Consider the following 15,412-nt stretch of genomic DNA (forward strand, 5'->3'; position numbering starts at 1 on the left):
TAGTCCATTTGCAATGAGGACTGCCAATAAGGACTGCCTATTCATACACACTACTTCTCCCATTAAGAAGTAGAACATATTTCTGTCCCTTAAATCTTGGCTAACACTATGTTCTGCATTGAAAATCAAAATGCAGTGGAAATAAGGGTATGTAGTTTTGAGCCCAGGCCTTAACAGGGCAAAAAAATTCTATTTTTGTTCTCTTGCTACCCTGAATCACCATGTATAGAAATCCAGACTATCCTTCTAAGAGATACAAAGAAGACAGAAAAGGTCCTGGTTGATGAACAGGCCACCTAGAGAACAAATAAAGAGTCTCAACTAAAATTCAGCACTACAGTGATCTTGGATTATTTAGTTCCATTCAAGTCAGCTCAAGCCAGGTCTGAGCCTTGTGTCTCATAATAAGGTGTGCCCTGACCAAACCCTGATCTAAAATTTTTGATTATTAAAATACCTGTGATTTTGGGCCTCCCTGGTGGCACAAGGTGTTAAGTCTCAGCACTATGAAGCTACCCACAGCTGCTGCAGCATGAGTTTGACCCCCCACCAGGGACCTAACACATAGAGTGCAGCAGACCTCTCTGGTCTGCCTGCTGCTCCCCTCAGCAGAGTATTTCAGTGGATCTGCCTGTTCTGCTCTCAACTCTGTCTCTGGTGAATCCTCTCACCTCCTTTCCCTCCCTCGCCCCGAACCTCTGGTCTACACCCCAGCTCTTCTATGTAAAAATAAAATTAAAAATTTTAAAAATACTTGTGATTTTTTTTAACAATTAAATGTAATGGAAAACTGAAAATGTACTCAACAAAGACTACAAAGAGAAAGGAAAAGTACTAGGTACTTTCTAAGAGTCAGTATTAGGGATCCCAATGTAGTTGTAGTAGGAAAGATTTTGTTGAGGAACGACATATTTAACAACCATTACTTAACACAATTTAATAGGGAATTGTAAATAGTAATTTTGTTGGTTTAAGTTTCTATTTTCCAATCTGCATGTTGTACTTTTGAAATAACAATTAAAATGTTACCCTATTAAAATCTCCTTAAGGATAGTGTTGATAACTTACACTTCTATTGTACTGCAATTTATAAAGTCTAAATTATATTTTCCCATCACAAAATAGGCAAAACATTTCAATGAATAACAAAAGTTTTCTATTGTCCAATGTAGGTGAAGAATGGGATATTGTGATTATACTAACTTGTCCAAAAATAAAAAGCATATATTGGTTAAATAATTTCTCAGGAATTAGAATGCATAACAGAAAATTAACCTAAAATTATACCGCTTATAACTTATTATCACACTGATAATCGGAAACTTCTTTAAGCTTAAGTAATTCCTCACAGTTACTGTAAACTGCTATCAAAAACAAGACTGAAAGAAATAAAAAGCAGAATTAAAGGGAAAATGATCCCACTGCAAAAAATGGACTAAAACCAACATGAAAAAATTATGGTAATTGAGAAGACAACCACATTTGGGTTAATAAGAAATCCACCATATGAGCATTCGTGTGTGAGTAGACGGTAGGAGATACGGCGACGACACATGATGGGAGAAATCAAATACTGTACAAAAATGAATATAAGAAAAATTTTAAATTTAATTAAAAATTTTAAAAAAATAAAATAAAAGCGCTAGGGAAACAACAACATGAAAAATCTACCATAAAAATACAAAAGGAAAAAAAATCCAGCTTAACAATATGAAAAAGCCTTGACCTTTTTCACAAGAGTATGAAAAACATTTGACTGGCCACAAATACATTAGCCAGTAGTAAGCCTCATCAATATAAAAAATGTTACTGCAATCTCAGACTTCATTAACGTATTTAAGTTAACAAATACTTGCTGTTAAACCTACAATGCACTATGTACCTTATTAAGGGAATACAATAACAAGATCCAGGAAAGGACCAATCTAACCATATTTAGAACTAGTCAAACCATATATGGACTATTAAATCCACACAAAGGAAATGGTTAAAAAAATTATGTAAATATGACCTACAAAAGGAAACATTTCTAATTTGAATACCACCCTAAAAGGAGAGCAATCTCTTAAAAAAATTATTTCATTTTGCCAAAACATGACTACTATGTGATGAGTATTGTGCTTAGCAGTGTAGTTAAAGTGAAAAACAAAATAGATACCTTCCCTGTCCTCACCCTACTTATAGTCTAGTGAACACCCTATCATGGAAGAACTTTAACAGGTACAAAATAATAATCTGTCAAGCATATTATAAAAAGAGATAAATATACTTTGCCTTTGCAAAAGGCTGAAATAAATGACCTCCAATGTTAATTCATATCTAAGATTTTATTATTACTTATAGCTCTGTACCACAATACAATAGTAACTGCTACTCTGAGATAAATGTCTAAAGAATAAAACAATATGCAAGCCGATATACACAAGATTTTAAATATTTCTGCTTAATAAAAATAACGATGTCAGCTCGTATGTTCAGCCTTCATAGGTAGACTATTCAAAACCAACTTCAATCTACATTAAGAAAATACAACCTCATATTTTAATTTCATTTCAAGTAGTAAAATTATAAATCTCCTTATCCTAAGATTATCTCACCCTAGTTAAATTAATTCCAAAGAAACTAATAGCTATGATTTCGCTGGGATTTCTTATATTAATCAATATACCTTTCCATGGCTTTAGCTGTATAAGGCAAATGCATTTCAATACTGTGTTCATCTTCATCTGTCTGCAGAGACATGCGTTCAAACATTCCTGTTTTCCATAGTTCTCCATAAACTAAAAAGATTTCAAAAAACAAACAAATTAATGTATATCCTTATCCTCTGATATTCTGTTCATTAATACAAAATTATGTTTTAGTAAGAGAGACAGAAGCACCACATAATATTCTACTTCAGTTCAGTTTAATTTTTAAAGAAGAAAACAACTAGTTTTTCACATAGCAAACAATAATACATGTAATGACTTACTCAGCATTTTCAATGTTACACCATCACATAAAAACTAACTAAATTTTTCATCCATTTCTTTTATTATATCTAAAATCACCTCTGGGTAGGCCTTTCTTTGACTTTTTTTGTTTTTTTTTTTATTTGTGCATTTTTCACCTTTTTTTAAAAGATTTATTTATTTATATGAGTGCTGGAGTACAGGCCAGATGCGTGGGAGAGTGAGAGGATTCACCAGAGACAGAGTGGGGAGCAGAACAGGCAGAATGACTGAAATACACTGCTGAGGAGAGCAGGGGGCGAGACAGGAGAGGTCTGCCGCGCCATGTGGGATTCTTGCCAGCCAGCCGGGATCAAACCCACGCTGCAGAGCTTTACAGTGTGGCACTCAACTGCCTGTGCCACCAGGGAGGTCCTTTTCTTTAACTTTAATTAGTATATACTACAAGAACATTGTAGATTAGAGCTACAAGTATATGGAAAACCCACTGGTCTACTTAACTCGTGATTAATTATACAGTTTATGAGTTTTCTTGTTTAATAAAATACATGAAATTCTTATTTCATATCTCAGAGTCCCGCCAAACTAAGAATAGAAAATTTCAAGTAAATATCATTTTCCCTCAAAGTTAAAAGTTAAGTTGTGGGACAGAACAGAATATAAATTTACCACAGTAATTTAATATAACTGATCTTAAGTTGAAATAGTATTAATTCAGAAGTTTCTGGTGAATTATACTTTAAAAAATGGATAGGGCCTCCCTGGTGACACAAGGGGTTGAATCTCAGCACTATGAAGAATCCGCAGTCAGTATAACACGAGTTCCATCCCTGGCCAGGGAGCTGACCCACATGGAACAGCAGCCCTCTCCTGTCTCACCCGCTGCTCCCCTCAGCAGTGTATTTCAGTGGATCTGCCTGTTCTGTTCCCAACACTGTCTCTGGTAAATCCTCTCACCCTCTCATACGTCTGGCCTATACCCCAGCTCTTGTATACATAAATAAATAAATCTCCAAAAAAAAAAAAAAATTAAAAATAGATAATGTATAGCAAGAAAATATTAAATTTTTAAATGATATAGGAGTATTTTTAAAAGTAAAAAAATGACATAGGATTATTTATCATAGAATCAATGATTTTATAACTACATCCTTAGAAGTAGAAACATGGTATATGACTATCTTCAAAATTATGTCTGATTAAAAATTCTCCCTTCTTAATGAAAGGATATTCAAAACCAAAGTTTTCTGAATTTCCCAACAAGATTTTAAAAATAAATATTTTATTTAAAATTACAAGATAAAAACATCCCGTACAGCCAACCCAGGAAATAAGGTTAATAACACTCTGAATTTCATTAATAATATACATTTTAACAGACTGCTGATACTTTATACTTAGAACCTCAAATTATGAAAAATTAGACCTAAAAATAAATGAAAAATAGGTTATCATTTCCTTTGCAAATGACTTCTTTCATTCTACATTAAGATATATTGCAAAATTTCTTGGAACAATAAGCACCTAACATACTTAAAATATAATTAGATAAACTGGAAGAAAAGAAGTTCATAAAAGTGATTACTTTTGGGAATATAAACTGAAGTCAAATAAGAAAATTCAAGTCAACTACAGATAACGTGTACATAAGCATTTGTGACACTATTCTCTAGATTGCCCTGTATGTTTAAAAATTATGCTCTCCCAGGCCTCCCCGGTGGCACAGCAGGTTGAGTCCAGTGCTGTGAAGCTGTCCACAGCCTCTGCAGCGTGGGTTTGATTCCCTGCCAGCCAGGGAGATACCCACGTGGTGGGGCAGACCTCTCCTGTTTCCCCCACTGCTCCCCTCAGCAGTGTTTTCCTCAGTCTGCCTGTTGTGCTCCCCACTCTGTCTCTGATTAATTCTCTCACCCTTCTACACCTTTGGCCTATACCCCAGTTCTTGTATAAATAAATAAATCTTTAAAAAAAAAAATTATGCTCTCCCATTCCCCAAAACTACTATGAAAAGTAGAAAGGTTTTACTTTAATACATCCATATCCAATGTATAAAATGAACAAAACTAAATGATTTGTGGAATCCTATAGGAAAATAAATCAAAATAGTCATGTTTTAAAACACTTATGATTTATGTAGCACCTTTCTTTCAGAATCTGTCTCATTTTTCCTCACCAAATAGCTGAAGGAAATAAAGGAAGTAAATAACACAGAGGCTAACTACTTTCATCAATCTGTTGAGGGAACTAATTTTTTGTCTCATGATACAATGAGTACAAGGTATTTCCCTGAAATAAACACAACCACTTCAGGGTGAAGACTAGTAGATCTGACAGAAAAGTCCAATTTTGTCTTTTAGGCTTTCTTCCTTTTTATTTTTTTGCAGGCTGATTACAATAAATTATATTTTTTAATTGAAATATTATTTGTGCTATTCGTATTTTTAATTTTTTAATTACCTTATAATTCCTATTTTAAAAAATATTTTGCTGTTTGAAAGGTGTAAGATTTCTATATACTTACTCTTTTGGTCAATACGAAGGTCATACAAAGGTGTTCTATATATATCCACACTGGAAAGTGCACATCGAGAAAGGGGCACGTGATGAGAAGGCCCAAGGATGAAAATTCTCCGGCTAGGAGATATACAACAAAAAACAGAACAATTGTACTTCTATAAACCTTTTTAAATAAAAGGAGAAAAAATAAGAAAAAAATTAAATTACATGTGATGCCTTTTATTTTTGATTAATTTCATTACCTACTTTCAAGGCCTTCATTTTGTTCATATGAAAGTCCAACCCCCAGCACCTGAGAATGTAACTGTATTTGGAGATGAGATCTTTAAAGATGTGATTAAGTTAAAATGAGGCAATTAGGATGAAGCCTAAGTATAAAAAGACTGGTGTCTTTATAAGAAAAGGAAGAGATACTATAGAAGTACACATAGTAGTGACCATGTAAAGAAGCTCAAGGGGAAAATCAGTTGTCTAAGCCAAGGGGAGGCACCCAGGAAATAACCAAGTCTGCCAGCAACAACTGTGCTACAACCTACTTCGTGGTATTTTGTTACAGCAGCACTAGCAAACTAACAGCAAACTAATATACCCACTAATGATTTGCTTCTCAGTTAATTAAATTACTTATCTTTATCTCTTTTTTAACCATTTCAATTTTTTAAGTTTATAGTTCAGTATCATTAAATACAATATTCATATCTCTATCACTCTACCATATCTCCATCACATGAAGATCTTTAAAAGAACCATGTTCAACACCTGGAAAAACTAGTTACCATCTAAAAAGAACCAATTTGCTATGGTTAAACTCATCTGTTTTCATAATGACTAGGACACTGGAGGTTTTTAATTACAATATTAATTGAATTTTAAACATTTCAGCTGTTGAATTAAAATCTCAAATTTTCAACATTTTCTAAATTTGCCTTCTCAGGTCTACCACAATTCTAATAAAAATACATAATGGTAAAAGTTTTCAATATTCACATAAATTATTACAAAGAAGCATCATGATAAAAATTATTTTTGTATTTCTTCCATGGAAGAGAAAAAGGACATTTTGGGGGTGAACGATTCTGTGTAATAAGCTTTCTCTGTTCAAATTCAAGTAAAAGTTACTCTCAAAAACAAAATAAAATTGATTATGTGTAATTTGCAATACAGACTGGTGAAAAGAACTAAACTGTAGTTTTAAGTCTTTAGAATCTAGGGTGTCCCTGGTGGTGCAGGGTTAAAAGTCTCAGTGCTATCAAACTATCACCAGACACTACAACATGAGTTCCATCCCCAGCCAAGGAGCTGACCCACATGGCACAGCAGACCTCTCCTGACTAGTCCGCTGCTCCCCTCAGCAGTGTTATTTCAGTAGATCTTCCTGTTCTGCTTGCCACTCTATCTCTGGTGAATTCTCTCAGCATCACCTCTACCCCACACAACTGGCCAACACCCCATTTCTTGCATGCATAAATAAATAAAAAATAAATCTTTTTAAAAAATCTTTACAATCCCTTTATCTTGCTATCAAGTGTAAAATTCCTCATTTATCTCAAACATTCTTACAATCTGAAATTTAAACTATCCATTTTCTCTGTTCTTTCAGATTCATTTTAATGAAATCTCCTCTGCCCCACATGCACACACAAAAACTTATAGACTGGGCCTCCCTGGTGGCCCAGGCAGTTGAGCACAGCGCTGTGAAGCTTTCCGCAGCCTCTGCAGTGGTGGTTCACTCCCCGCCAGCTGCAGAGCAACCCACATGACAGGGCAGACCTTTCCGTGTTGCCCGCTGCTCCCCTCAGCAGTGTATTTCGGTCATTCTGCCTGTTCTGATCCCCGTTCTGTCTCTGGTGAATCCTCTCACCCTGCCACACATCTGGCCTGTACCCCAGTTGTGTAAATAAATAAAATAAATCTTTAAAAAAAAACTTATAAACCCCCAAAAAGAAAAACTATGGGAAAGAAGGGAATATGATAGACTATGTAACCAGAAAATTAAATACTACTCACTGTTCAATTAATGGACAAAAAGGAAAACATGGGGGCCTCCCCAGTGGCACGAGGGATTAAGACACAACCTATGAGGCTATCCAAGGCCACTGCATCACAAATTTGATCCCCAGCCAGGGAGCTGCCCACATGGCTCAGCAGACCTCTCCTGACTTGCCCATGCTCCCCTCAGCAGTGTATTTCAGTCAGGCTGCCTGTTCTGCTCCCCACTCTGTCTCTGGTGAATCCTCTCACCCCCCACACCTCTGGCCTATACCCCAGTTCTTATATGCATAAATAAAAAAATCTTTAAAAAAAAAAAGAAAGAAAAGGACAACATGGAAACTAGTTATTTCTCAGCAAAAATTTGTAAGTCCAGGACATGTGTTTTAGCAATATATTCATTTTAATAAAATTCCACTGAAGATAAAATTATTGCCTGTTACATGTTACTTTGTTTATTGAGGAGGTACAGTAGGGGAAATAAGAAAGATGTAGATAAAGATAAAAGGATTCTCAGTTTAGTGTACCCAAGCCACTCAAAAACCCACACATAACAGGGCCTCCCCGGTGGCGCAGCGGTTGAGCGCTGGGTTGCGAAGCTGCCCGCAGCCTCTCCAGCGCCGGTTCGATCCCCAGCTGCTCCCCGGCCACCGGAGGAGGGTCCCACATGGCGCGCAGATCTCTCCTGCCGCCCGCTGCTCCCCTCAGCAGTGTACTTCGGTCCTTCTGCCTGCTCTGCTCCCGCTCTGGCTCTGGTGAATTCTCTCACCCTCCCATGCTTCTGACTGTACCCAGTGCATGTATAAACCAACCAACCAAACAAACAAATAAATAAATAAAACATGCCTCTATTAAAAAAAAAAAAAAACAAACCCACACATAACAAACATGTAAGACTTCATCCACAGACCCACTTCTAGTCAGAAACATACTATCTTTACACCTATCACTTCCCTCTAGTGCTATATTCATTTCTTGTCATCATATCCAAGATCAACTCAATTGTCATTTATGAAAAAATTTCAAATATATAAAAATCATAAATGAACAAGAGAGATACCACTATGTTCTCCTAACAGTATATAAAATACACAATTTTTTAAATTAAGGTCTAATACAGGACAAAAATAATGTAGGTAAGTTGCCTAAGGACAGGAATTATATAAACCAAGAATCAAATATGGAAAAAACACCTTTTTATGATTAAAGAATCCATTTCTATTGGGAGGGGGCAGATATTTATCATCAGAACACCCACAGGAAATCCAGGATATGTAATTAAAACTTGAAATGACTTTTAAAATAACAATCTAAAATCAAAGCATAGATACAATTCACAGGTAAGGTGTAACAAAGTTGTAACAGTGGCCAAAAAGGTGTGCAATACTTAAAGAATCCCCAAATATTAGCATATAGTCACAATTGCCATATATCTAAAAGAAATTTTGAAACTTAAAAAAAAAAAAAAAAAAAAGGCACTGGGCCTCCCTGATGGGGCAGACAGTTGACCACAGCACTGTGAAGCTGTCCCCAGTCTCTGCAGTGCTGGTCCGATCCCCACCGGCCACAGAGCAACCCACATGGTGCAGCAGACCTCTCCTGTCTAACCCACTGCTCCCCTTCGCAATGTGTTTCAGTCAGTCAGCCTGTTTTGTTCCCCGCTCTGTCTCTGGTGAATCCCCTCAACCTCCCACACATCTGGCCTGTACCCCGGTTCTTGTATAAATCTTTTTTTTAATTTATTTTTTTTAATATTTATTTATTTATGCATGCATGCATGCATGCATGCAAGCACTGGGTACAGTCAGAAGCGCGGGAGGGTGAGAGAATTCACCAGAGACAGAGCGGGGAACAGAGCAGGCAGAAGGACCGAAGTACACTGCTGAGGGGAGCAGCGGGCGGCAGGAGAGGTCTGGGCGCCATGTGGGACCCTCCTCTGGTGGCCGGGGAGCAGCCCAGGATCGAACCGGCGCTGCAGAGGCTGCGGGCAGCTTCGCAACCCAGCGCTCAACCACTGCTCCACCGGGGAGGCCCTAAATCTTTTTTTTTAAAAAGGCACTTTCTAACATATAAATGTAGCTCAGAAATGTGAATTTTCCAAAGAATGCACATTTGTGGATTTACCTTAACTATATGAGTGCACGTGCAATAAGTTAATTACTTGAGTATCTGCCTTCATAAATATTCAACTACTTATTCTAAATAATGAAACACAAATAATTTTCTAAAGGTGTTTCATTTCACTTAAAGGCAAGTGAAGATATTTCAACTGAAGAATAAAATGTCATACAGCCATAAAGATTCCTTGTTGCTCTTTCTTCCTGCCCTGTATGTCTTTCTGAAAGGTATGAATCAAAATCAAGTTACTACCTAAGTACAACTTGAACTCTAGGTTTTCATTAAAGATTTATCAATAACAAAGGACTCTGCAACTATAAATATGGAAAAGAACTTAATTAAATGTGCCAGTTTTTTAAATTCCTTTAACAGAGTGCCCTCAGTAAAAGAAACATCAGGGGCCACCCTGGTGGCACCAAGGGTTAAGGCTCAGCACTATAAAGCTATCGGCAGACACTGCAGCAAAAGTTCAATTCCTGCCAGGGAGCTAACCCACAAGGTGCAGCAGACTTCTCGATCTTACCCACTGCTCCCCTAGCAGTGTATTTCAGTAGTTCTGCCTGTTCTGCTACCTATCTCTGATGAATCCTCTGTATCTCTGATGAATCCTCTCACCTCTCTGCACCTCTGGCCTATACCCCAGTTCTTATACGCATAAATAATAAATAAATCTTTTTAAAAAACACAAAAATAAAAATCAGATTGCATCATTCCCCAGCTAAAAATCTTTCAAAGGTGCTTCATGGTCAGAGAATAAAATACAAAATTCAAACTCTCAAATGAACTGTTCCCTTCAAAGCTTTCACATATTATCATTCCTTTTGCTTTGCTTAAAAATCATTTTCTCAAAGATGTATTACCCAAAACCATACCCACAATCTAAATGGCATCACGGTATATCACAACAGTTCTCCAAGCGTGAACTATGGATTACCAGAATTCCCCAAAACCTTTCAAGAAGTCCACAAAATGAAAACTGCATTCATAAAGTACACAGAATTTGCCTTGTTCACTGTGCTGACATTTGCATTTATGGGACAAAACTGAGCCTGAGACACTGTTGGCACTTTAGAACCATAATCAAGATAATGCAATTAAAATGTACTTGTAGTCATACATTCTTCACCTTCATTGACATCGACACCGAGATTTATTTTTTAAATGTGGTTATTTTTTATAAATTATTTTTTACATCATTGTTCATTTTTAAACAATTTATTTGCTTCCCTTGACCCCCTCAGGTGTAGTCTCCATAGAATTTCCTTAACCAATGCACCCGTGCACCATCACCACAGTTCCCTGTGTTCCTCCCTCCTCCTCCCCTGCAGTATGTCCTTATTTATAATTGTCTGGTTTTGCTTTGTTGTGTTTTGTATTGTTATTACTTTTTTACGCTGATATCTTTATTTGGTTCCCCTATATTCCTGCTATAAGTGAAACCATCTGATAATTTTCCTTTTCCTTCTGACTTATTTCACTGAGCATAATTCCTTCTAGCTCCATCCCGTTGCTGCGAAAGGCATGAGTTTATCTTTTTTGATTGCTGAGTAATATTCCATTGTGTATATATATCACATCTTCTTGATCCAGTCATCTATTTTTGGGCATTTGGATTGTTTCCATAGCTTACCTAGTGTAAACAGTGCTGCAATAAACATAGGGGTACAGGTGACATCAAGGTTTTTTAAGGCCAGTTTCACTTAATTTCTTTAAATTTTGAACTGTGAGTATAGTTTTATAAAAAAAATTCAATATTCAGTATAATAAAAAGCATTCAATTTGTAGTGATAAATGCATAAAGCACTTCAAGTATATCTCGTGAAAAGCACGTGATTGTGAGTTGTAAACTAAACAATTTTTTCAAGAAATACAAGTTTTACTTTAAAAAAAAAAATGACTGTAGATAGCTTTTTTTTTTTTTAATTTATTTATTTATTTATACAAGCATTGGATATAGTCAGAAGCATGGGAAGGTGAAAGAATTCACCAGAGCCAGAGCCGGGAGCAGAGCAGGCAGAAGGACTGAAGTACACTGCTGAGGGGAGCAGCGGACGGCAGGAGAGGTCTGTGCACCATGTGGGACCCTCCTCCGGTGGCCGGGGAGCAGCCAGGGATCAAAGCAGTGCTGCAGAGGCTACGGGCAGCTTCACAACCCAGCGCTCAACCGCTGCGCCACCGGGGATGCCCCTGTAGATAGCTATTTTAAAAGACAGCATTTTGAGGGTCTCCCTGGTAGCTCAGAGGTTAAAGTCTCAGCACTATCAAACTATCACCAGCCATGTAGCATAAGCTCGATTCCCAACCAAGGAGCTAACCCACATGGCACAGCAGACCTCGACTGACTTGCCTGCTGCTTCACTCAGCAGTGTATTTTCTGATCAGTCCTCCTGTTCTGTTCCCCACTCTGTCTCTGGTGAATCCTCTCACTCCCCAAACCTCTGACCTGTACCCCAGCTCTTGTATGCATAAATAAATCTTTAAAAATAAAATAAAATAAAAATAAGTCTTGGGGGAAAAAAACACAATATTTGCGACAACACAGATGAAACTGGAGAGGATTATGCTAGGCAAAGTCAGTCATGAGAAGAAAGATAAATATCAGATGGTAGTATTTACATGTGGAATATGAAAGTTACTTTCAGATTAGTTACTAAATTACTATGAGTTAATATACCTCCAACACCATCACTGAATTTACTTTGAGATTCTAAAATAATTAGATACCTTATTGTGTCAGTGAGAAATTATTATTCTTCCCATTAACCACAGTTGAACAAGTACAATAAAGAATTTCAAATTACAGTGATTAAAACAGAACAAAAGATTCTACATTTTTCTTAGAAATGCTCATCTCCAGATTTTTAAAGAAAAATTTAAGTCAAATATTTAACTTTCTAACATTGCCAAAACTAAACACTTTAAAAACCAACAGTAGATTAAAAACTAAATGTTCAGACAATAAAAAGTAGTATTAAAGCTTTCAAAACCTAGTCAGGTATAATCAAATATACAAAAAGTCAAATTCCTAAAGAACTCAAGTATATAGTAACAATGTATAGGCAAAACAAATTACTGCTGTGACAGGCAATTATGATGTAATTCCCAATCTTCTCCCAAAAAACAGAATCTACACTACTTACGTAATAGACGGATCCACTTGTTTGTAAGCATGAGCAGCACAAGAACCACAGTACGTATATCCTGCATGGCTACAAAACAAAATATTTTTTTAAACTTAATCATCAGATTTAAAGTCATGATATTCTGAAAAAATTTCTGAAAGAAACATAGCTATGGTAAACAGGCCAAAATTGAGTACATAAATTAAAAAGCAATGCAACTAATGATGTACTCTCTAGAAAATAATAGGTTACACACAATTGTTTTGTGCTCTAATTTCAAAATTTAGTAACTATTTTGGATTTTTTTTTTTTTGGTCTTAAGAACAGTGAGATTTGGAAATATTCAGGGTTTATTTGAAGTTGCTAATGTAGTAGCACTAATAATACATGAGTTGTTAACATTCCTCTTCAACAGTATTAACAGACTATTGCATAACAATGATAATAACCAAAGGAAGCCAATCAGACCAAAACAAATACCCCACAACTAACTATTCACTTTTCTCTGTGTCTTTAGTGGTAAAAGAATTTGGGTCTGCTGGGTATTACGTCTTTTATTTTTTCTCCCTACTCCTCTCCCCTTTCATCCTCTGGTCTCAGCATTAGATTTGTTCCCTTAACACCTACAGAATAACCATGTTTCCTGACATCCTTTTACTTTCGTTACTCAAAGTTAAGTAAGTCCAGAAAAATTTCCCTTAGTGCTTACTTCTTAGGGTGTGGCCAGTGGTATGTATACCATTACAAGTATTTAGCAACTGGCTCTGCAAAGGGGGAAAAAAAAGTATACATATACAGACATAATAAACTTAACAAAAATTTTACTGAGATTAAAAAAATATGTATCATACAATCTACAAATAGTGAAAAATTAAAACTCTTTACAAATTCCACATAGCCAGCTGACCTCTCATAAATGCTTTTATTGAGTTTCACTGAACTCATATTACCTATAGGCAATTGAGGTCTGCAACGGAAAAGCGTGAAACAGTGCAGACTGCAGACCTATGCCTCAACTGACTCACTGAAAAATGACTTGAATGACTTCTTTGCTGATTAGATAACAGCTTTCAAATACTAAAAAGAATATTCTCGTCTTCACTTTTTCTGCTATTCACAACATAAAAGCTATGGATGCATCATAATCTCCATTATTAACCTTTTCCTCATTACTTAAGTATAGATAATCAATAAACAGTAAATAAAGCCCTGATTTGTAGCAGTTCACCGATTAATGTGGACTTAAAATCAATCAGTTCTTGTATGCATAAATAAATCTTTAAAAAAATTTATATCTGAAGATATTTAAATTTTTCAAGACAAACCCAGAATGTAAAAAAAAGTAATCATTTTGCAAAACAAAATTACAAGTAAAAAGAACTGTTAAATTTGATTGCATAACAATGTCAATGTACTTAGTATTTACTAAACTGTACACATGGTTAAAATAGGTAAGATGGTAAATTTTGTTATGTCTATTTTATCACAATTTTTTTAATAGGAATAGGAAAAGATGTGAACAGATACTTCATCAAAGATTACAATGGAATGACAAATAAGCCCACAAAACCATAATCCTCTGCCATAAACCATTCACAATGTTATTTTTGTCAATAATTTCTTTCCCACAAAATAAGATTTGCCCATTTTCATTGAGTAAAGCAAAGAGCTATACTTAATTTTTTAGAATAGGTATGTTATAGGTATGGCTCTTGACAGCAGTTATCATTCTGGATTTTTTTTATTCAGGAATTATTTAAATACATTTTATTTAAGTGAAAAAAAATCTCAATATTTGTATTAAGGATGACATTAACCAAAAAAAAAAAAATTGGCATTTATTATAAGATTTTACTCTTATTTTTATTCTCTTATCCCTCCCAGTATTCATTTGTACTTATTATTTTTGGAAAATAAAGTTTAAAAACCGTTAAAAAAAAAAAAAGAATGCGGGGGGGGGGGCTGGTGGCGCAAAGGGTTGAGCACAGCACTATGAAGCAATCTGCAGCCTCTGCAGCGCAAGTTCAATCCCTGCGTAGCCAGGGAGCTGACCCACATGGCACAGCAGACCTCTCCTGTCTCGCCCGCTGCTTCCCTCAGCAGTGTATTTCAGTCAATCTGCCTGTTCTGTTCCCTACTCTGTCTCTGGTGAATCCTCTCATGCCCGCCTTGCCCACCCCCACCCGCACCTCTGGCCCCTACCCCAGCTCTTGTATGCATAAATAAATAAATCTTTAAAAACAGAAAAAAGAATGCTCAACATCATTTAGTCATTAAGGAAAAGCAAACTGAAACTATAATGAGCTACCACTAAGCACCCTCTAAGATAGCTAAAATTAATGAGGAACCATAGCAAGGTTGTAGAACTGAAACTCAAGTTGTGCTTGTGAAAATATAAAAGGGTACATCTACTTTGGAAAACAGTTTGGCAATTTCTTAAGGTAAGTAAACATACTACTACCACATCACCTAACTATTCCACTCCTAAGAAAAATGTCCACACAAAAAATTCCAGCTTTATCTGCAGTAGCCACAAACTGTAAACAACCAAATGTTCCTTCAAAGGTAAATGGATAAACAAAAGTGAGGGATATATCCATGCAATGGGCAATGGAGTACTCTTCAACAACAGAAAGGAATGGACTAGTAACACACTCAAAGTAATAAAGATAAAAATAAATATACTGAGAAAAGTAGGTAAAAAAATTTCTA

At 35.9% G+C, this 15,412-nt stretch overlaps 1 protein-coding gene across 4 annotated transcripts in view; it reads right to left on the reverse strand.

Annotated features, from left to right (window-relative positions):
* The window catches only part of MEMO1 (mediator of cell motility 1), a gene marked incomplete at its 5' end in the record, with an annotated part of 81,295 nt that overhangs the window by 30,228 nt on the left and 35,655 nt on the right, over nt 1-15,412 (reverse strand). Inside the window, 3 exons of one of the 4 annotated variants that reach the window (XM_084235259.1) lie at nt 2,669-2,780; nt 5,476-5,588; nt 12,719-12,787. The exons of 1 other annotated variant lie outside the window; for it this stretch is intronic. In XM_084235259.1, the coding sequence (XP_084091385.1) occupies nt 2,669-2,780; nt 5,476-5,588; nt 12,719-12,787 (294 nt within the window). Of the gene's footprint in view, nt 1-2,668; nt 2,781-5,475; nt 5,589-12,718; nt 12,788-15,412 lie in introns of those variants that run through there. 2 more of the 4 variants (XM_084235261.1, XM_084235260.1) reach the window with 2 other exon arrangements.

The sequence above is a fragment of the Talpa europaea genome (genome assembly GCF_964194135.1).
Source record: "Talpa europaea genome assembly, chromosome: 6".
Lineage (NCBI taxonomy): Eukaryota > Metazoa > Chordata > Mammalia > Eulipotyphla > Talpidae > Talpa > Talpa europaea.